Source organism: Leptosomus discolor, chromosome 3, assembly GCF_034619465.1.
Source record: "Leptosomus discolor isolate bLepDis1 chromosome 3, bLepDis1.hap2, whole genome shotgun sequence".
Lineage (NCBI taxonomy): Eukaryota > Metazoa > Chordata > Aves > Leptosomiformes > Leptosomidae > Leptosomus > Leptosomus discolor.
The window spans coordinates 59,798,025-59,822,059 of NC_141393.1; the positions used below are offsets into that span (position 1 = coordinate 59,798,025).

General features: G+C 43.3%; 1 protein-coding gene across 2 annotated transcripts in view; it reads left to right on the plus strand.

Moving 5' to 3' along the window:
- The window catches only part of NFIA (nuclear factor I A), a 246,618-nt gene that overhangs the window by 161,306 nt on the left and 61,277 nt on the right, over positions 1–24,035 (plus strand). For both annotated transcript variants that reach the window (XM_086462126.1, XM_086462127.1), the window contains exons 5-6: positions 9,963–10,080; positions 12,609–12,736. In XM_086462126.1, the coding sequence (XP_086318252.1) occupies positions 9,963–10,080; positions 12,609–12,736 (246 nt within the window). The remainder of the gene's footprint in view (positions 1–9,962; positions 10,081–12,608; positions 12,737–24,035) is intronic.

The following is a 24,035-nucleotide window of genomic DNA, read 5'->3' on the forward strand; positions in this document are numbered from 1 at the left end:
GTTTTTTCTTTGTTTCTTATCGTGCCCCTTCCCCAATTCAGAAACAGCATCTTGAAAATTGAGTCTCCCCACTTCTCACCAGTGGATGGTGTTTATGTGCCACATCTTTTAATGTGGGAAAATAAAATAGCATAATTTTTAAAAGTAAATTAAAATTTTTTTAATTCTGCAAATTGATAAGCTTGTACAGTACCCAACTGAAAATGGGCAGACTCTGTATGGGATGCAGATAAATGCCTACAGAGATCAGCTTACTTGGTGGATCCCTTGCAGGATCCAGGGACTGTATTTTAACCAGACCTCTATAAGTGACATGATCTGTGCACATAAGATGGAAATTTTCTTCTGCTGCTTTTGCACGTTGTGTTCATCCATGTCATGCGTACGTGTGTTTGTACACCTGCAAATCGACAAACTCACTAATAATGCCAACAACTGTACCAACTTCAGCTCTGATAATCTCAGTTGGGCAGAGGCATATGTCTTGACTTTGTAAGGCCTTGGTTTTCCATGAACTGTATGGAATTCTGTCTTCTAGAAGGATTTGGGTTTTGACCTTTAAAGAATGCTAATGCCCCCAGCATGAATGACACACTGCAGCATGAGCATTACAGGCTTGTCAATGCTCACTAACAACAGTGAATTAAGAGTACCTGTCACCACCCTGTTCCATTGATCAAAGGTGCATTGATTGTGTTTTGCTATGACATAATCCAGATAGTCCAAGGAGAGAGTATGGCCGGTCTCTTGCAGAGAGACTACTGGTAAGCCAAGGCTGTAGGTCCTAGTCCTTTGAGGATCTTTTCTGCAGCTAGTGTGGAGCTATGCAGTAACATCACATTGTCACCATTACTACTGCTCTAGGTGAACCACTCAACTATGTGCCCTTTTAAAACCTTAGAGTTTGTAACCAATCTCGGTAGCACAGACAATGATAAAAACGGTTCTCCTCCTAGGTAGCAGGAATATTTGTGTGTGTACTGGCTCTGAGTATGTTATTTAAGTCCTTCTGGGGCTGGAATCTAACTGGCACAAACCTAGCAGAGAATCTGTGGTTTTGAGTTAGAACATAGAGTTTCTGTAAGAATTTTCCTGTTTTATTTTCTCTTTGGAAAGACTTGCACTAGCTAGTAAATTGGCTTTGTATTCAAGAATAGGATGCTGCAAGGAAAGCATGGCAAGTGGGAGATACAAGAATGTCAGAGTTATATGTGCTGGAGAGACAGAGAAAGAAAAAGTTTGAAGCAGGCGTTTCTCCTGAGTTTTTTTCCGTGACAACTGGTGGGAATTTTGTGAGAAGGACAAAGTTAAGAGGACTTAGGAGTCAAGAGGAGCTGCTGAGTGCTCAGCACATTTGCAAATCATTTCACTTACTGAAGCGCTTAAATAGGGACTTTGGCATCTAACTCACTGTACTGTGTACACTGGCTTGCTGGTACCTGCAGCCGTGGTGGCCAAAACCAAGTTATCACCAGCCTTTGAACATCTCCGTGCTATGTCACTGTATTTCAGTGTGACAGCGTAAGGCTTTTGAAGCCCAAAGGATTCACCCTCCCCCTCTGCAAGGCATCCCACTTCACCACAATCTTATCTTCACTGTAGGAGCCCTACACAGCAGAACCGCCTCTGGACTCTGTCAGCCGTGCTTCATGTGTGCACAGGACAGGGCTGCTAGAAAAGTGGCCCCTTGAGCCTTCACAGCCAGCCCCAGTCCCAGCCTCCCTGAGAGTTTGGCATTGACCTCATGAGCCTCATGTTTCATGCTTATTAATTTTCCATGAAAGTTTATTGTAACTAAACTAAAACATTGTGTATCAGAAATCCTAGCATTCAGCCTATTTTGCAAACTATGAACCATGTCCGAGATGTTCCCTCTGCTTGTTGTTGAAGCTTGCCATTGAAGCGCACCACCTCCAAGGATGGGCACCTGCACACAGAAAGAGCAGGACAGGCATGAACTTTATCAGGAATAAGACAGAAGATGTTGGTGGGTAAAATAAAAATACCCAGCTTTTATCTGTTCCAGACACAGGGGTTTGCACTCTTTTTCATGGGCTCTTTAATAATCCTGGGAGGTCAAGACCTCAGTTTTATATCCTGTCTACAAGCCAGCACCTCTACCAAAAATAGTGTCCCCAAAGCATATCGGGATATCACTTCAGAACTGACTCAGAGGGAAGAGTGCCAGCAACTGATTTAGCTACACTGCTTTTGATAGCACCCTGGATTTTCCTTGGAGATGCCCCAGACATGTACTGACCAGCTGTAACCTTGTTTACTTTGTGAGGTCTGAGAAGCCCACAGCCTGACATGCTGTGGCTACCCAGTAGGATATGTTTAGTGTAGCGTCTAGCAACAAATTCCCAGCAAAGTCAGTATGAATTCGCATGCTCATATTTAAAGAATTATTTAACATATCAGAGACACGATGTAATTGCTGCATATTTGCCTAAATTGGCAGGCAAGGTCTTTTAAAGAGTGTGCTTTTCAATATAACCCTTGCTGGGTTGTCTACATGTTCCTGTGTTCTTGATTTGAGACCAGTCTGTGGGTTACTTTCGGGCTGAAGAGCTCAGCTTATGAACAACCGTCATCCAGACTTACCAGCAGCTATTAACAGTCTGTAGCTTGAGCAATCACAATATCCTCAGCCCATTCTTTTGTTTTAGCTTTCTAAAAAGTTATGGCTCGTTCAGAAGCCACCATGGCTAGGGAAGGAACAAGCCTGCCTATCCATAGTGGGCCCTCAGGTTTAGTCCCTGCTCTCTTGCTGAGTGTGCTCTGTGTTTGCTTTACAAAGAGGTCATCTGTGTGTATGCCCATTGTAATTTTTCTTTCCATCCTTGCTTTTGATAATATGACAATAGAAATAAGTGATTTCCCATGGTTTTAACTGGCCTGTGGCTGCTGTTATCTAAAATTAATCATACGAAATATTGTTGGTAGCAATTATGTGCCAGGTTTATTTAGTAAAGTTCCCAGAGGTCCACATGACAATGAGTCTCAAGTAATAGGCAGTTGTCTCCATCATGCAAATTTGGGGAATGAATTAATCTAGTGAAAGGTCAGCTGTTACCATTATCTATCTTACCGATCAGTGCTGATCAACACAGCTTCTGTGAGCTATTGAACAAGTCTAGACTGTTTGGTAACAGCAACTTGCTTTCTTCAGTCCTATAGATGCAGGTTTTCTTTCGAAATGCTACCCAGCTACTGAATCTTGCAAAGCCTAGTAAAACTGAGAAAGTAGATCATAAAAATTCATCTGAAAAACAGATAGACCCCTCTCCACCTCATCCAATGTGGATGTTGCAGATCATGCTGTCAGTTCTCCTACATTATTAGCAGGCAAAGGGCATGAGCTCCTTTCTTAAGTGTTCTCTGTCACCCCAGATACTGGGGAGACCCCTTCAGATAACAGAGAGTTCATTCTTCCATCTCTAGAGAGGTTTGGGCTGAGAACAAAAGGCTCAGAAGCAGAAGTGTTGGAGATGTACAGGTTTCATGAACTGACAGCCAGCTATTGGCCAGGCAAAACCTCCTCCCTCTCTACCCTTGTTAGGAAAATATTCCACTCACTGTGTGCAGCTTTCTGCATGGCACTGGAGAATACCCTCTGCAAAAGGTGCCGGCAGAGGGGCGGCTGTGGTACCAAGCCACTGCCAGGCATACAGTCCTGTTTGCTTGGCAGAGGCTGGGAGGCCATGGCAGGTTGGAGCATGGAAAGAAGCATGGGGAATACTGTTCCCCTCTTGGCTTTGAGGCTGCACCATGTGCACTTATGCAGAGAGCTGCTAGGAAGATCTCCTCCCTTGGAGGTCCTTCAAGCAGCCAGATAAACTGCACTGCCCAGGATGTGAAGAAAGATTTAGGATTTATGAACATTCACTAGAGCCAAATCAAACATATTTGTTTTGTGCTGTGTTATTTGTCAAAATGACATCATTCTTCGTGCTGATAAACAAGGGAATTCTGACTGCACCCTGGACTGAAAATGCCACGCTTTGGGTTTTAAGATGTTAGCTGTGTGCAGTAAGGAACTCTACAGAGCAAGTGGGGTGACTTTTAATCCTTCTAGCGAGCACACAAGCATACATGCCACAAGCACACAGGCAGACGTGCAGTTTCTTACTGCTCCTGTATACACACAGAAATGGTACAGCTGATTATCCCTGAAACAGTTACACTACTTCCACAGGTAAGAGTTGCTTTTGTGGCCAAGGCATTTTGGAAAGCTCGGGATCCTGCAACACTGTGGCTGCTGGATGCAGCGAGTGCCAGACTTGGTTAGCAGCAGCTTTAGCAATGGGGACAGGGGCTGAAGTTGTCCTGGCTGTGAGGCAGGCAGACGAGTGCTAGAAACGAAAGGAACTGCCGCCGCTCCAGGCCTGGAGCATGGATGCAACAGAAGAAATAGCTTCCTTATGCCTTTCATCCAGTGGCCAGGTACAGCCGAAACAACCTACAGGGAAAGTCCTGCAAACCCCAGCATGTGCTGGGTGCCCATGGCAAGGTGTGGGGTGCCCCTGCTCCTATCGTGGGTCTGGGCCAGGCAGGTAGCTGCAAAGGGCAGGGAGGATGCTGCTGCCTTCCTGTAGCCCAGAAGAGGAGAAGAGGCTCTCCTCCACGCAGAGCACGTGTGTGAAAGCCAGGGTGTAATAAAACAGCTCTCTCTAAACAGCAGCCTGTATGCTTTCTGCTATACTAAGCATTACAGTAGTGAAGGTAGTTAAAGTCAGCAGCATGAAAATTAACATTTAAAAAGATATTCTATATTCCTTAGCAAAGCGCTGCTATCCAAAACACGCTGTGTGGGCTTGGGTATGAGAGAAGAAAAAAGATTATAATAAAAAATAGACTGCAGGCATAGAGTGAACAGTTGCCGTGACCTTGCCTTTTGTATGCCATTACACAATTCAATGGCAGTCCACTCAAACCTTGCTCTCGATCAATATCCTATTAAAGCAGCACAAAAAGTCTCTATAAACTTAGTGGTTAGCTATGTTTATAAATGGAACTCAGCATAATTAGATGGTCAATAGCAGGCTGTACTTGTAATTTTAAAATGAACATCACACATTTCATATCTGTTGTATTCCGCAAAACCTCTTTGAATCTAATGATACAGTGTGTAGGAAACAAAGGCCTTGCAGAAAAAAAAAAAAAAAACAGCCACCCAGCTCCCCTTTCCTTTCGGCAGCAGCAGCAGCGCAGTGTGTTTCCCTTTGTTTATGGAGTCACAACACAGGAAAAAGTTTATTAGTCAAATGTCATGTTTCTCCCATTTAACCTTAAACACATTATCGCTTTGCTGCAGTGTTACACATATAATGATCTTAGTCACATCCCAGCTTGTTTGTAAAAATAAATACATAAAAATGGAAAAAAGAGAAACTAAATACTAACATGACTAGAAGAGAGTGCCGTCTTCCAAAAAAGACAAATGCCAGCCTGGCTGGTTTTATTTAGTGGGTTTCCTGTTCTGTAATTCAATAAATTTTTCAAAATAAATATTCCAATTGGGTTAAGTCAGTGGGCTTTTTGTTAATTTCTCTGTTATTTTTCTTGACATTTTGGGTGAAGATGTGAGCTAACAAGCTGGCAGCAGAGGAAGCAGGCTGGCAGCAGGGGCGATGCTGCCCCACATCCCCGGGAGCAGCACAGTGCTGGTGCTCAGGCAGAGGCACCCACCTTCCTCCCCCTCCTCCTTTTGGGCAAACTGGCTCCTCCCGCCCCTGAGAGCGAGCCAAGCATGTCCCATCTGCACGGGGATTTTTCTGTGACGCCAGCAGCTGAAATGGGAGCTGAGGCCATCATCAGTTTGTTTGCTTAGAAAGCTTGCGGACATCAGTGGGCTGGGTGTTAGGGGAAGAGGGGTCCTTCCTTCTCATCCCCCTGTCAGGTTGGAGTCGTGGGTCAGATGGCATCTTGATGCTGGCACGTAGGTGGAGACTATTGTTTTGACTTGCAACTGCAATTTCTGACATCCTTTCCTGTTTGGAAGATGTTCCTGAACTATCAGAAGGTCACTTTGCTGCAGACCACTTCTTAGCAGGGGAAATGGTGTGTTTTTAATGTCATTGCCTGGAGTTTCTGCCATTTGCAGCGTGTGACAGCCAGCTGTGCTGGAGTGGAGCTTCCCCACCATGCTGCCGCTTTGTGTGGGGCCAGAGCCTGTTCCTGGGGTGGAGGAACAGGGTTGTAGGGAGGTTGCACGGTGGATTGTCAGATGCTACAACGAAGAGGTTTAGTTTAGACAGAGTTTTGTCACAGTTTGCACCACTTTGATCCCTTTGCTTACTCTCCAGAACTCCAGCGTTTGCAGGGAATCCTGCAAATTAATAAAAGTGTTCCCTTCCTATCAGCTTTCTGTGCCCGTGTGAGGTGGACAGTGTGAAAAGCCATTTGGAGCAGGCTCAGATGCCTCCTGGCTGGGCTAGCTGCACCGTGCCCACTCTCCTGGCACGCTGCACTGCAAAACACAAGGGTGACTAAAGGAGGCTCATGCCAGGCAGCAAGCTTCCCGCAGCCAAAGCCCAACACAGGAGGTGTGAGGTGTGGCTCAGCTCCACTGAGGCTGAAGCAGAGACAAAAATCATGCAGGGCTTCAACCAAATTCCAGCCAGGAAGAGGAATTGACGTTGCACCATCCAGATGAAAAACATTAACCTCTTCCTGACCGTCCTGGTGTGGCTGGGACAGAATCACAGCCCAGCCATACTAGGCAGGCCATTAGCAGTTTCAAGTCAGCCAGGGCAGCTGACCTGAGTTAGCTACAGGTGTAGCCCATCCCATAATGTCATGTTCATTATAAATGGGGAAGGTTTGCTGAGGAGAGGGAGCTCCTCTGGGGTTTCTTCTGGTCTTCCTCTGTCTTCTGAGGGCTGCTATCTGGTTGATTGTGATGACTGGATAGTCATTTGGCTAGGTATAACTCTGTATATCTCTGTTAGTATTGCTGGTGTTTCATTAAATCTGTTGTGCTTCTACCCATGGGTCTGCTCTCCTTTCTCCCGATTCTCTGTACTGGCTGGTGAGGGGTTGTCAGGTAATAGAGCGGCTGTTATAGTTTAGCCCTGGGTACAGGCTGAATGTAGGCACTGTCAGTCAGGGTGGGCTTTACACCTTGGCACGTTGCTCTGTTTTGTAGCAGTAAATGGGATAACTGCAAGCGAAGATACAAATACCCTTTCCTGAAAGTCAGGCACTGAATATGTGCCTGTCAGGCAGGCAGGAGAAGGGGTTTTGGAACAGCTTAGCACTGTGCAATGTTTGCCACAGCACTTCGAGGGCCAGAGACCTTGAGCTGGTTGTGGCAGCATCGTGGCTCCTGTGTGAGGGCTGCTAAGGGGTTTCGAGCACTGTGGCTCCTGTGTGAGGGCTGCTAAGGGGTTTCGAGCACTCACCACCATAAGCCTGCTAAGCACACTAACCTCTGCTGCTTAGGTCTGTTGATGTATATTAGAAGTTGGGTTTGTTCTTTAACCCTTGGGTTGCAAATAGGGTCTTGAGTGTGGCAAGGTGGTTTGGCTTGTGACAAACAAAGCATCCTTCATGTTTGCTACCTGGGTGGAAATTACTGGGTGATTAGCCCTTTCTACTTTGTGCTCAGTTAACACAGCGTTAGCAATATGTTGTTCCTACCCCACCCCTGCTCTGGAGATGCATTTCATTTTCCTATAGGGCCAATTCAAGGGCTGGAACAGAAATGTCCAGGATTTGGGGAGAGAGGATAATAAACAGAGATAGGGTGAGAGAAAGAAGAGAAGCATTATCCAGATACCAGTTTTTCTTCCATATCTGTTTGGAATAAAACTGTTTCATAAATCTTGCAATGGCTAGGAAATTCATTGTGCATCTGAAAGAAACAGTGCTTTAATTTAGCACTTGCCTTTTTATGTTCCTGGAAATATGTTTGGAAAATAGTATGCTTAAACTGTAAGTTAGGCTTTGGTAGGTAGAGGGTGCAGAGGAATTGATCAGCAAAGGGTTTACAGAGCACAGATCTGTTTGGCAAGGAAGTTGCTGAAAACTGTGGAGTAGATGCTGCAGAGAGTACCTTTATGATTGATTTCCATTCAAGTCAGACTGACTGCAGTGTGGTCATTTTTCTAACCCATAACTGCTCACACTGCAGCAGTCTGCTATCTGCAGGGTGTCTGAATTATAGCAGTCCATGTCCGTGTTACCTTTTACACAAATTACTTACACCGGTTTCTTTTTCCATGCAAATTCATCAGTTTTACAGCCTCTTGTAGCTGCTGTCAGGAAACTGTTGCAGAAAGCACAAATTGATAAAATGAGTTAATTTTACTGTGCTTAATTTTTCTTTCTTTCTGTTAACACACCCTCTCATATACTATACCCGGTGTGCAGGAAGCGTATGATAGTTAAGAGAAGATAACAAAGGATTTGAATGTTCTGGTCATAAATTACTTCCCAACTTCATTCCTTTTAATGATCATTCCAGATTTTCTCAAGTTTTAATGGTGTTGTGTATTTTCCATCCCATGCTTTTAAAAGTCCATGGCTATCCGGGCTGTTCCCTTTCTGTCTCAATGACATTCTTAAAAGGTCCTTGCCAAACAACAACTAATTGTCTTGTGGGGATGACGAGGCAGCTGCAAAGCTACATTATTCCTCTGTCAAATCTGACATTGTGAGCTCCTTAAGACTTGGGGTGAAATACTGGCCCCATTACAGTCAATGGCAGCACTCCCAGAAGCCTGTGTTTCAGCCCAGACATGTTAGCTGGGTGATAGGAGCTATCCTGTCTTCATTTCCTCACTCCTGCCCCATCGGAGTGAAAGATGTTTTCATGTTTGAAAATGGGCCAGATTCTCAGACCAAAGATTAAACTTGGCTCAGCATCCTTGTGTGGCATTGAGACTGCTTAGCCTTTGTTGCAGTGAATCAGGGCTTTCAGACAGTATGTTGCAGGCCAAGCTTGTGCATTTTATTGTATAGTACGTCCTTTTTCAGATGTCTCTGAAATGTGAGAGAAAATCATCCTCTGTAATTGTCAGCTCCCAAAGTTGTGCTGTCCTGTAAATAGCACTGGAACAGCGACAGTGGATATGGTACCATTTGCCGTATAGTGGTGGGTTTTTGTGAAATGCACTATCTGTTGACTTTAACATTAAACTGCTCCATTCCTTTTCTGTTCCCAGAAGATTATGGCACATGAAGTTCATAGGCTTGTGCCTGCAAACTTTGGGGTGTGTAGGAATTCATGATGTTTTAATGTAAAGCCAAGGCTTTAGGGCAGGGAAGTCAAAGGTATTCATATCCTTTACAATGAAACTTAGGTGCTGGATAAGGTAATGAGAGGTGAACAGTGGAAGCCAACAGCTGGATAAAGGTTTTTGAGAGTCGTATGTCTCTAGCTCTGATGTAGCTGGAGGAGAGGCTGGAGGAAAACTTGGATGTTCGCAGGCAGAAAAGAACTCGAGTTTCTCATCTGCTGTGGTGCCTTCTCCAAGGAGCATTTGTAACCTCTGTGCTTGGGGATGTACGTCACATATATACCAAAGGTCCTGAGGTGTGTATTTCCCTGCCTATATTGCTTATAGATTATGCCAAGCACACTACAGGGATGATGCAGCCTATTTGTAACTATGCCAATAGGTGCAATGTTGTCCTAAAAGCAAAAGCAACAAGTTTCATTAAATGTTAGAATGGTATTAATAGAAAAGCAGTACTTAAAGAAAGTCTTGACATAATTGTTTAATGTTTTTATTTGGAGGAATGTAAGAAAGTCTATGTCATGGAACATTGTATTCTTGATAAAATTTACATCTTCTTGATTGCAATGCCAGTTACCATTAGCATTTTCTAATTTCCCTGTCCCACCTGTTCTCGTTGTGAAACTAAACACACTCATGAGGAAGAAGGTGATTTTGAAGTGCAATTCATGCCTTATTCACACGACTTACTGACTGCAATCTCTTTTGTTTCCCCAGCACCGATAGCTGCAGGAACAGGCCCTAATTTCTCCCTCTCAGATTTGGAAAGTTCTTCATACTACAGCATGAGCCCAGGAGCAATGAGGAGGTCCTTGCCTAGCACATCCTCTACCAGGTAATTTAATCTCTGCTTACTAACAGGTTACTTGGAAACCCAGGCCAGCATCATTACTCATCTGGGGAAGTAACCATTAAATTCTTTGACAACTTGTTTGGGGGCCTCAAGATGTGAAGCTGTTTCAGATTCACAGAGCTGAATGTTCAAGAGGATTTCTGTTAAAGTTCTCTTTATATGTATAAGCTTCAAAGAAAAAATGCTGCGTTGACTTGTGTAACTTCTGGCTTGTATCTTGGTGTATCAGGAGAAGTTCCACTGGAATTGTTGGAGTGTCACTTGTGGCAGAAGAGAATTTGGAGCATATTGAGATGTGCTATTTTGTCCTAGCAGGAAAGCCTTAAGATGAACTTATATGCGATCTTTATCATAAAAAGTGTTATCTGTGAGACTAACATCCGTTTAGGACCTTGGCCATTCTAGTTTTTGTATAGCATTTAGAAATCTGTGACTCAGCCTTTGGAAAACTGAATTGTTAATGCAGATGACTGCCTGGTCTTACTTTGATTTTGGCTTAAATGCTAACTATCAAACAAGGATATTTTTTATTTTTTGCCTTTCACTTTAACCGTCCATGAGATTAGATTTATAAACAAGCCCAGTGACTCTAGTAGTCTTGAACACTATTAAGGGACTAGATTGATTTGATTTTTTTTTTCCCCCGCAGCCAAAATAGATCACTTATTTCAAAGACATGACAAGAAAGTCTAACTTCAGCCCAGGGTTCTTTTACGTTTTCATCTCAGTCTGCAGTGCCACCAGCTTTGCAGTAAGCAAGTACACGTGTAAAAAAGTCTCTATAGTTTGAATATAGCTGTCGTTTCTATTAAAAAAAAAAAATCTTTAAAGAGAGGCTCTTAGCAATAACTTCTTACAGTTTCTAGTGATTGGAAGAGCATTCTGCATCTTGCACTTAGTGTGCACGTTATGAAGCTCTGTGACTACAATTTCCTTTACACAACAATTAAAAACTTCGTGCTCCTTCTTTTTTGCATGTAGGCTGTGTACCCTACAGTGCTCATCATTAGGACCATTCTCAGGTAGAATTTACTTGTGACTCCAGAAGCAAAAAAGTGAGGTTATTAATGTTACTTAAGAGCTCAGTTGTTGCTCTTCTATTTTTCTGCAAATAGCTATCACTGATAAGGAGCTAATTATAAACAGCATGGATAGTTAATAACTTGGTAATATGTTTGTTTTCCTCTCATTAGGCTGTTCCCAGTCAGAAAAAAAATATTCCTTAAATACACAGACTCAGCAGAATTATGAGGCAGTAATTATATTGTATGCACACAATTTCCCCTATTGACACATAACAATTCTCTAAATTAAGGAATGGCCAAACCTGCATTCCATGCATACCGCAAGACTCATTCTTCCTGTTTCTCACAAACTGATTTTGCATACCCGCCAGCTCCTACCTGTATAGAGCTTCGGGTGAGGAGCTGCAGAGAGGCTGCAAGTTTTAAACCGATAGAAATTGCAGTGGAATATTTTGTCTGTTAAATATGTTCCCCCTACACAGAGGAGCCTGTTCTTGAATGCCTTAAGTCTTAATAGAATACAGATTTGGTAAAAAAAAAAAGTGAGCTGACCCAGCCTTGGAAAAGTACTTAGAAGAGAAATTCTCGGTAATGTCCTCACGCAGTCTGTACAACTCATTATAGAAAACAGAGCCAAGCTCATTGTCTTTGGCTTTGGGATCCTCTCCCTGCAGAACTACTGGAGTGTGAATCAGGGTCCACTGGAGACCACTGAAAGGGCTCTTCTGTCTCCTTGAGCCTTTGTTGAGGGAGATGTGGTATATCACAGGGGAATCCTATAGTACTGACACTGGCCAGAGATACCGGTTGGGGCTTTTTATGCTTGGTGGCACACAGTTGCAGAGTAAAATGTTCATACTTGTAGGATGACATGAACATTTGAACCAAGAATGGGTTCTTCTGTCATTCACTTGTCTATGCTGCTTCTTATGGGACTGAAGTCTGGGTTAATTTAATGGCTACAGTTGAAAGACTGAAAATACAAGTTTGAACTGATAAACAAATTGTCTTTCAGAATAAGCTGTGGAAAAATCTGACAGTTAAAATAAGTCTTGTGTGTCATTACCATATTCATTCAAATTGCAAAAAAACGTGTGATACAAATTAAATTCTTGCCTTTTTATTGACCTCTGAGTGGTTTGAAAAATGTCCAACTTTTTGATCTGTAAAAGCCTAAATATTAAACTATCTTCTAGTTAAACTAATGCGTGTTTAGGGGTTCAGTCTGGAGTGCTTGTTTTGTATCCCACTGAAGCTTAGTCATTGGCAACAAAGGAAATCAGAAACAAAAAGTGGATGCTGAGAGGTTAGGCAGGCAGGATGGCTCTGCAGAACTTGTACCTTCCCCTTCTTAGGGCCCTAAATCTGTAACAGTTTCCATAACCAAGTTAGTCTCAAGCAGGGCTAGCACGATATGTTTCAATGGAAGTGCCTTTGTTCCTTTCCATACATATAGTATTTATTATGTGTTTTTTACTTTCTCAGCTCTACAAAACGTCTCAAGTCTGTGGAGGATGAGATGGACAGTCCTGGTGAGGAGCCGTTTTATACAAGCCAAGGGCGCTCTCCAGGAAGTGGCAGCCAGTCAAGTGGATGGCATGAAGTGGAGCCAGGTAAGCCATGACTTTCAAGAGCCCGAGAACATGATCTCCGGTTGCTCTGTTTTGTTATCAGAATACACTGAATGCTGCATAGAAAGGTGATCAATTCTAAACATTTCATAACTTCTTCTGAGAAAAGGTCAGTCTAATGAAAATATTGTAGAGGTTTTATTGCTTCTGCAGCTGTGAATGTTTCTGTAATGTGTCACTTCTGTATTTTGGCCAAATATCTGAAATATTTAAATAATGCAGCAAAAGATAGGCAGTCTTTTTCTGTCAAAATATCCAGATTCAATTCTGGGATAGTGGTGGCAATTGCTTAGCAAAAAGCAGTACCTGTCTGGACCGTGCCCTACAGTTATACTGTTTCAATAAATATTCCTAAACTTATATAAGGTAGAAGGCGTTTTCAAGCATTATACAACACTTGAGCTCACTTACTAATTACTTTTAAGAGACTTACAGAAGGAGTTTTATTAATCTGTAATACTATGAGGTGTGATTGGAGACTTCATATCAAAATAGTTATCACTGGGCGTTAACATTTCATAAGGTTTAGGAAGGAGCTCTTCTGCTTCTTCTCAGTTTATTTTTGTGTGTGATCTTTCTTGTTGGTCATCTTTTGGGTTATGTTATGTTACATACTTAACTGTCCATTGATTGCTTATCCTGAGATCATCTGGGTTCTTAATACTATTGGAAATATTTTCCTGGGTTAGTGCTACGTGCATAGGCGAAGTTAATGGCTCAGTTTTGCTTACGGCTAAATAATGAAGTATTTATTGCCAATAAAAATAACAGAAGCCTTATTTGTTAGAACGAGGCAAGCAGTGCTTTCATCTTCAGCCTCCCAGTGTTTGAGAAGGCCCTCTAAACAGCCCAAAGGATCTTTTGCAACTTGTATTTTTTTTTCTTGTTTGTTTGGATTTAAAATAGTATGGTTTTGGTTTGGTTTGAAACAACACATGCTTGTCCAGGGCACTGTGTATAATGAACTATACAGCACATGAAAGTAAATTCAACCTGAACTGCATTAAAATCAGTTCTGTGGGCACTTGGCCAGCCACCTATATCCTTCATCATGTAGGAAACATACCCACAGCTTTCTCTGGAGACCCTGTCAAACAGCTGTCCTTTACAGCATGCCCAGAAAGTCACCAAATTTGGGCTATTCCAGACTGGGAGGGGACTGATTCCTGTGCCTGGGAGCCCTTGGAGGATCCCCTGCCAGCTGCCCTCTCTCCTCTAATGAGGAGGAGCCAGCTTGTGGGCCCTTATTGACTGCAGATGTGGCACTTTGGCAGGAGGAGAGGGTGGACCTGCAGGCAGACAAGTGCCAGGCTCCCTGTGACTGCCTTGCTGCCGCCATCCCCAGGGCTCTGGTGCTTTCGGTGAGGTGTCCTGCTCAGTAGACACTAAGGGCTGTTTCCTCCATCAGCTCCAGGCTGCGGATGATGTAAAGCAGAGCTTCAACTTGTACTAAACTAGTCTGCTTATGGAGAGGCACAAACATGAGCAAAAGCTCAGCGCCCATTGAAAGGGAGAGATCGCAACCTCCTCTGCAGACACAGATGGCTAAAAGCTGACTGGGTCTCTGCTTCTATGTCATTGTCAGGCTGGGGGCTAACTCCCCCCCAAAGTCTGGGATACTCTTTGTATGACAAATGTTCTCCATTTGTGCAACAGCCAGAGGTTGGCTATTAATTTTGCTATCACTTCTGGTGGTCTTCCCCACATGTGGTCGTTACCTCTGTCTCATCCAAGTCCTGACTAGATGGTGGCACTGAGCTGCCGAGTTGGACAAGAGAAGTGCCTAAGGCCTTATACCTCCAAAGCACCTCTACCACTCTTGGCACCACTGGGTGCCGATCATGAAGAAGCACAACTGCCCACGATGAACTTCCTGAGGGGCTCAGAAAGGCAAGAACAAGTCAGAGAAGAGAAGGTTCTTCCTCCCTCATGACCTTCCTCACTTACTACAGAAAAATCCCAGATTCTGCTTAGTCTTGCCTGTAAAATGGCAGAAAATCACCTTGCAACATCAGGGACTGAAGCCAGGTACCAACTAGATACAGCTCGGATTCACCAAGCTATCTATCACTGTCATGGCTGTGAAGAAAAAGAGCTTTATCCTGCCTGAGTGGGATGCACTTTCAAATCATCTTTATTCTATACCCACGCAGCCCCACCCCAATACTTCTGCCGTGACATTCCAGCAGCCTGTCCTCTGAATTCATTGCCTCAGCTTCTCTGTGAAACAGGGTCACTGCAAGAGCACAGTGGGGAGAAACTACTTAAAGAGCGACAGCTCATCCATGGTGAAGGACAAAACAGTACTGAAGTGTCCTTCCATGCCAGGGCAACAGTGATATGTCACTGGCACAAGGTGCTCGCCCCTGAGAGACACATCCTGCTATGGTCTGTGCACAGTGCCCTGCCTTACCTCAGAAATCACATGTGGGTCTGATATTAATGTCTGGCCCTTTGTATTTGACATGGATGCTTTATCTCCAGAAGTGTAAAATGCTTTATGAGTCTTCAATGGGGCATCTGCATAGGAAATATATTGGTCATCTGAAAGCTGTACAAATGATGTTAACATCCCATCCTGTATTACCTGGTGGCTTGCTGCAGCATTCCTCTCTGAGAGGGGAGCTTTGGAGCCTGGACCTGTTTCAGATCCATCCTTTCCAATGTCTCTCCTGTCTAGAATAAGGCCTTGCCATTTATTTAATCTACAGTCAAAATGATGGCACAGTTTTAATATACAATAATCTCTGAGCTGCAGTGTTTTGGTGTTTTTCTCAGTGAAATTTGCCGTAGAAGTTTAAAGACTAAAACCATCTTTTTGTTTCACTTGGCATTTCTTCCGTGTGGTTCATTTTATGCTGTTTGGGATAATGCAGGTATCAATGGTGCAGAATGGTGCTGGTTCAGAAGGCGGGCTGAAGTTTTATCCTGTGCTGACAGAGCAGTGTAAGCCAGGTTTCCAAACTCCATAATTAAACCCTGTCCTTTGGGTTACCGGCCAAATAACAGGAGGAGGAAATCAGACCAAGGAAAGGAAGCTTAGACTTGTCTGTGGGATGGCTGTTCTGGCTGGGAAGGAAAGTTCAGAGAGGAGCCAGCAGCCAACCTCCCAGCCCAGTAGGATCCACACCAAAGATAATAATATATCCTTTGGCTTTATTGCCTTTGAGTAGATTGCTTCCTCGCAGGAGACTTAGATTTATGCAGAGATAGCTTCTTGGCCTATGTGCCTTGACAGGTTTATGGGAGCGAGAGGATGAATATTCTGTCTGTGTGTTGCATTTGCTTAATTCTGAGGTGTGCACATGAGAAAAAGTGGGGACTGTAATGCAGGAGCAGGTGTGAAGCACCCGTATACTTATGCACATGTAGAGCCAGAGGGAAGTGCTTGTGGCACAGAGACTAGGACAGGGTTGTAGTGAAAGGTGTTGCCTGGGACAGTGCAGGGAAATTAGGTCTGTGTGAGAGGGGGGTTGGAGAAATGTTGCACTTGAAAGAGAGCACAATGTAGAAGAGAAAGGGAAAATGAGAAGACCATTTTAGACCATACAGAAGGGAAAAAAGTATATAAGAGAAAGAAAAAGAAAGAAAAGAACAAATGCCAGGAAAACAAAGATTTGACTTCCTAGAAAGGAAATATGAAATGGAATATGTGAACGCTTCTTAGAGAAAGAGAGCACTCCAGGCAGAGGCTTATTTACCGCCAGCAGTGACTAGTCACTCTACATCTGTCTCAATTTTTTTTCTCTTGAACAAATTCCCTTTTTGGATACTTTCTTCCTGCTTTGCTTCCCTGTGATTGCCCCTGTAAGTGGTCTTTGGAGGGCAGGCTGTATACTCAGAACATATGTGCAAACTGGCAGGAGAACAGAAGAGGACAAAACCACTCTGTGTGCTATTTAGATTAGGCAGCGGATGCTTCCCCTGTGCCTACTCTTGGGGTCTCCGCTGTGTGCAGAATAGGCTGCACCTATTGTCCATCCACAGTTTTTGCTCTGCACTTTTACAGGCCGGGGCCCTGGGGCTCGGAGCACCCTGATGTCTGTGTCACATGGAGACTTTGCTGGGCGTGGATCCTACATGCTTCACCCACCAGCAAAATGACCTTTCCATTCCTGGCATTTCAGACCCATAGTAATGAGCAGAGGACTCAGCCTTGTGTTTTTACATCTAGATGCTTCTTGCAAGCAAGGGTATAGCACTCTCCTTATACGTCAGATGTGACAGCCAAAGCAAAAACCAGCATTAATTCCATGTTCCTTGTACTGTGCTCCTTGAGTCTCGCATCCATTTACCTGTACTCGAAAGCTCCTGGGGAGCTCTCAGGCCTAAAAACGCTGGAGTCTGCCAGAAAAGATGAATTTCCTTTCACAACAGGAAGGCTTAGGAAGTAAAACAAAGCAGACATGTAGTAAATTACTTCTGCTTTTCAAATACTTTTTGCGGTATCCTCCTTACCATTACTTTATCTCAGCACTTTCAGTACATAACTCATGTTAACTGAGAAGAAGGGCAAGAGAGGATAAAGATGATGTTAGTAAGAAAATAAGGCAACATCACACTGACTTTGAACTCATGTACAAAGCTGGCCCGTGTTCAGTTCTGTGGCAGCTCTGCTTGTAATGGGGTAAGCCATAATTACAGGTATAAGTTTTTTAATTCCATAATAAGAGAAGATTGAGTTAATGTATATCAGTATTCTACTTCTGCATTTTTTTTAATGCATTCTTCTGGTTCAGTCCAGGAGTAATGTTTGCATTGTGCTCTGTCAGTCATTTTGTAATGTAGCATATGGATGGTATTTGCCAATTTTACTTCCATTGCATTTCTGCAGTGTGACATGGAAAAAAAAATGTTTAAGATGCAAATTCAGAGTATCCTATTAGTTTCTTTTCTTAGGTCTTCCAGGTACTTGTATTTCCACAAGTTAGTTTGGTCCCTAGAGGACAGTAATCCCAGGAAAGGTACATGTTTGTGCTTCTTGAGGTATCTGAAGGGGCAATTAACTCTGCGTCAGTCGTGGTCTTGACCAACTTACAGCACTGCACCCATTTGCAAAGTTGGTAGAGCTCTGTGGTCCTTCTTCCACTGAAAGACTGATGGCTTTTCATACCATGATCATCCACCTTCCCTTGCCCCAGCTGCTCTGCTGCTGGTCACACTGTGCTGGGCTCCTGTGTGCCTTCACCTTGAAAACCCCAGGAACCAAATGAGACTTTGAGTGCAAAAACCTTAAGGAATTAGTAATAACACTTGCACTGCATGACTAAAAGGCATACTTACAGTTCCAGGGGCTTAGGAGGTTGATAATATTATATGAACCTGCAGTAAGCTAGAGAGCTTCCTGTTAGACTGCTGGACACGTCTTTGGTAGTAAAGATGCTATTAAAGTCAGCCTCATGATTACTCACTACACCACTCAGGCTAGTGCTGCTTGTTCTTATGTCATGATCTGTGGGACTGTCTGAAAATATTTTCTGAGCCATTTCTATGCAGCTGAGGGGCTCAGATCCTATTTTGGAGTATTTCCCTTGCAGTGCAGTGACCCCTAAATTACAGGTACCATGTCTCCCATTTGCGGGTTATGGAACTGCATGCAAGCAACTGGTCCAAACTCTTTGTTTCAGTAACCCTTTTCTTAAATCTGGCACGGGCTTTCTTTGTAGCAGATTCTCAGCTGCTTCCCCATATTTACGAAGAAACATTCGGTTATGCCTTACACATCAGAAAGACTCAATCAGCTATAGATCAGGTGACCGCAAGAGTTTGTTTTTGAAGTCTGTTCGGAATTATATCTTGGAAATGCCAGAGAAAGTAGTATAGGGGTGATCCTAGGTTGTGTTCTTTATGCATTGTTTGTACCCTAAACACAGTTGTTGCCTGGCACTACCTAGAAGATAAAATATGTGTATTATGTCCCAGCATCAGTGATGCAGAGTGCATCTGGTCTGTCCTCAGGCGAAAGGTCTGTGGGCTCATCAAAAGACTTGATGCCACACACTAACTCAGAGCTCGGAGTCAGAGCTCAGAGACGTTTCCAATGTTTGTGCTACGTTGGTGCCAATGATTCAAGGAACTGACTGTAGAAGAAACGCTGAAAAACATGAGAACCATGTATTATACAAAATAAGGAACAGAAAAATAATCCCTTTTTACTGGGAAAACATTCGACTTCAGACCTGGAGTATTCAGTATCAAATAAGTCCCTGGCACTACTTTTCAGTGACTTGCTGTAGTGGGCAGTTTTCACTGGATCATAACTAGACACAGGAATTTCATGATCTTTATTAATTTCCTTAAGCTGAACCATTTGGATACTCATAGATCTATTGAAGAAAGACAAAACCAAGGAAATGTCTCTTTTCCTTGGACCAAAGGAGGGCTACATCCAGGACCCCTGCCAATTATATTTACTCAGTATTTCCCAGATGTAACATTGTCTTGCCCTCCAGTTCTCAGTGTGTAAAGAAAAGTCCCACAGCACACTCTCATAGCCTTTAAGATTGTACCTGCCTTGTGCAGCAGCTTCATTACATAGCTTGACACATCTATCAGCAGGCACCAGATCCATTTTTTCCTCCAGTGAACTTAATATCTTAAGACAGTGGGAACATTTCGCAACCAGACGAACCTCCAGCCCACGGCATAGCTTGCCTCTTCAAATGGAGGTCAGATCATGTTTCTCTGGTGGCCAGAACATTTTGGTTTACAGCAGAGAGAATTCTATCAGGCTAATTTGTGCCGTTAAGCTGAAGAGATGCCACGAGTGGTAGGGGAGACAGCACCTGTTGCCTCCCAGGTTCATGCAAAGTTCCACTGTTTATTTTCTCTGAAGACCTTTTTCTGAGCTTTGTTAGACTGTATACTGTGACTAGGTCTCCTGCGCCTGTTCATCCCATTTCCCTGTTCCCATTCAGACCCTGCTTCTCTTCTCAAAGGCTTTATATGCAGTTTCTCACATTTCTCCCCAGTCTTACAGTCTTCCAGCGTCCTTGTTCTGTCACAGCTGAGAAGCAGAGTGCTTGGTACATTACTGGTACATGGAATGAAATGTGGCCCCATGTGTATACTGCTGCCTAAAAAGTTGGTTTCAAGTGAACAGGTAGGTGCCTGAAGCCAAACATACAATGGGAGCATACCACAAGGAACTCCAGCTACTGTAGAATACAGAGCTTCTCATAAATGTCTTTTTGCTTTCGTAGAGTCCATGTGTTCCCTTATCCCTGCTCTCTGCATTACAGTATCCCATCAAAACACAAGCTGCCCAGTGGTTTTCAAGAACATAAGATTTTTCTTTTCTTCTAAGAGCAATAACACTTATCAACTTTTACTGAAATACCATATCAGCTCCTTGTCACTGGCAGTCTACAGTTCCTGCCGCTAAAAGTTTAATGCATTTACAGGAGCACTTAGGCATCAAGACTTTGATATCACAATCTGTTAGTCACAGGTGCTACATGATAGGTTTGTGTTAGCACATTATAGATCTTTTATCAGATACTGCACAAAATGTGTGTGTTTCTCTGCCAGGCAATCAGAATCAGACTGCTGCATAGTTGATGAGTTACCAATATAAGTTGTTGTTTATTTTAAACAGAACTTTTCCAGAACCTCACCTTAATGGGTGACTTAAACTCTAATTGGTCAAGGCCAGCAAAGATCAAGAACTTAATGTGAGCCAGGAAAAATGCATTGGTCAATAGTGGTGCTTTAAGTATTGTCAGTCTTCTGCAATTGCATTCATCAAGTCAAATGATTAACACTAGTCATTTGCCATAACAGACATAGTCATTTTGACAGCAAATTACCACTGGATCAATAGCTCAGCATCTCTTTGGCAATCCAAATAGTAGCATGAGACCTGTGACAACATGCCATGCTGCTGGCATTACTGTCTCAAGATCATGGAAGGAAGTTAGAGGTGGGGAAAGAACTACTGAGTGAAAAGACAGTTCAGATTTAAAAGTCCTAGATGTTTTCACATCCCTCAAAGGCTCTTTTTTTTTTTTTTCCCCAGACACTGGACAATGCAAGAAACTTGGCCCTGAGATTCAGCCTAAACTGTACTTTCCATTTTTATTAAATTGATAATCCCATGCAAGTGTTAGAGCACATGCCACAGCTTTGCTGTAATCCCCTGAGGACAACATCCCTTCAGTATGGTCCCAGAGAAGTCAATCAGTCAATGTTGTGGCTCTGCTTCTTGCATCTAATTCCAGATGTCAGGAAATGCATCATTTAAAAATGGGTATGGATCTGTAGGAGTTCTGAGTTTAAAAAATGCAGAAAGTGTCTCACTTCAGATATCAAATTAAAGCCATGTTTTCGACTGGCCTGGTGCTAGCATCATCCATACCTACTATTTTCAGCCGTAAGATCACCTGAGCTATTTCTGGCTCTACACACAATTAGCATCGTCTGAATCATTTTTCAAATTGATAGGAGAGATTTAGTGTGCGGAAAACTATTGCCTGACAAAGGTTGGAACAATGCTTCCTGATGACAGTGGGATTCCTGTGATGGGAGCGCTGTATTGGTAGCCCAGGGACCTAACGTTCTTCAGGCGTCCTTGCTGGCTGAGCTGTATTCTGCCACCCATTCTGTTTAACATATACACACAAAGCAAAGACAGTGATACTGTTTGTGCTTCACTTTTGACACCAAGTGAAAACTATAAGCTTCCTTGGTATTGGGACAAAAGCAGACACTTTCTACATCTTTTCAGAGGTGAGTTCCGAAGGACAGAAGCACCCTCTGTTTGAATATGGCTGTGCATTTCTTGCTGATTTGGAGTCTGTCAAACATGAATCTTTGTGAGCTCCAGGCGGGTCTCCTCTGATGCAGTTATCCTTGAAGATCATCTGATAGTGCAGCATAGGACTGTTTAATTGCAAAATGAGATTAAACACATTGAAAGTATTGTACCTGTCTTCTAAAAGTTGAACTAGTTTTCTTGTTTGCTTCTGGGACAATTCAGGATGTTGACTTGGATCTATAAACTCTTCTATAGATTAGATCTTGGTTAGGAAATAGACTACATTCCTTTCATATGCTGTCTTAGCAGTTGAGATCAGCAGACTTGCTTTTTCTAACACGTTTGGGAAGCAGAAGTAATATTTTATCTCCTGTGGTATGCTGCTGGTATAGAAATGTTCAGGCTTATTAATTCTTCAGGACACAGGAAAAATCTTCATCACCTGTGTCGACAGTCATGGGAAAGGACCCACTGCAAAGACTGCATTGAACTTTTTTTTGTGAGTCAGCTGGAAAATATTAGTAGTCTTCAGAACCAATATACAGTACATATTGAGAGCCAGTAAATGATGCATATTATTGCAAATTCCTGTGCACTTCTGCATTTTATAAAACAGAGAACTAAAATACTCACCTAGCCAGATCAGTTCCCCAAGGGATTCACATTTCCAAGTAGAGGACAAACCAAAAACATAGAACAGAACACAAATTAGCCAAATAGAATGGCTAAGTGGTTGAAACAAATGGTTTTAGGATCAGTGAATAAGGACCATGACCTCCTTTTGCATCCGTCAAGGCAACTGTGAAACTTTGTGAAAGAAGCTCACTGCAAAACAGATGCTGGGCTATCTTAGGTAAATAAATTACCAAAAAATAATAATAAAAAACTCCCCTACACATTTTACAAAGCACAGCTGTGTAAATATTGCATGAGACAGAGGAGAGGGGGAGAGATGTAACATACACCCTTTTTGATGCAGAAGTCCTGCTCTCGGCACTGTTTATTAACATTCCCAGTACAACCATCACTCCACAGCATAGCACACAGTGCTGCTACTGTACTCTGTGCACACATTTTGATCTTTGCTTTAGAGGAGAAAACAGGCTTTATTTTAAAGGAAACATTTTCACCCAAAGTTAAAATGTCCAATGAGAGGTGTTAGGGGACAGAGAGATGGTACAGGATCAGGAACAGGAAGCAGACCATATTGCATCTCATTTTTGCACTTCCTTTCCCACACTCTGTCTGCCACACTGACTTTAGATGTTCCCCTGGTTCTGCCCCAAATGAGGAGCAATCCTGAGGTCTTCATTTCACTGAGCTGGATACCTACTGCAATTTTCCTGTTTCTCAGCTGCCAGGTACAGCACGTGCCAGCCTACAAAAATTCTTTATCTGCCCACAGAGAGGAAAAAATGGCTCTTTCAGCTAGACTGAAGGCTCACCTAGCCCACTACGCTGCCTCTGACAAGAGCTGATAGTGGACACTTAAGGGAAGACTACAACAGCAGCACAGGCATCCAGTGATGCTTTTCAGAGTACAGCCCCATGGATTTTGGCAGCAAACAGCGTGGTTTCATGAGCCACTGGCTCTGTTCACATCTTTGTGTTTGACAGCCTTCCGTGGACTTTTCTTTCAGGGATGTGCTAAGATGTTTTTAACCCATTCTTCATTTCGGCCTTCTGAACATCCCATGGCAGCGAGTTCCAGTTTTACTTGGTGCTGTGTAAGGAAGAACCACTTCTTTTGTCTGTTGCCTGATCATTTTGCTTGATGCTCCTTGGTGGTTTTTTTACAGCCAGAAGTAGTGAATAAATCATTCCCTGGTTACTTTCTTTCAAGTTAAGTGCTGCCCGAACACTTTGACCGCAGCAGTCAGTGAGCATAGCAAAGCAGAGAAATCTGTCTAGCAGCCTGTTAGCTCAGGTAACAATTTGGCTGAGTGGCTGCAGAGCTATCCTATACCTCCAGGAATGCATACGTGCTGTGATAGCAGCTGTGTTATTCGCCCCAAGTGGGTAGTCTGTAACCTTGACCCATAACCCCAGAGCTTATGCCGTGAATGCAGCACTACCCCATACAGCAGAGCCCCGCTGGAGCGACTGTAATAAGGACACTGCAGCCTAAATAAGGGGTGCAGTTTAAATACTGTTAGTCGTCTTTCATTTTCCAGCTTCACAAAGACTTAAAATACAGTACTATCTTCACAGAATCACAGAATGTTAGGGGTTGGAAGGGACCTTGAAAGATCATCTAGTCCAACCCCCCTACTAAAGCAGGACCACCTAGAGTAGGTCACACAGGAATGTGTCCAAGCGAGTTTTGAAGTCTCCAGGGAAGGAGACTCCACAACCTCTCTGGGCAGCCTGTTCCAGTGCTCTGTCACCCTCAGAGTAAATAAGTTTTTCCTCGTGTTCAGGTGGAACTTCCTTTGCTCTAGTTTGTGCCCCTTGTCCTGTCACTGGGCACTGCTGAAAAGAGCCTGGCCCCATCCTCTTGACAACCCACTCTTTAGATATTCATAA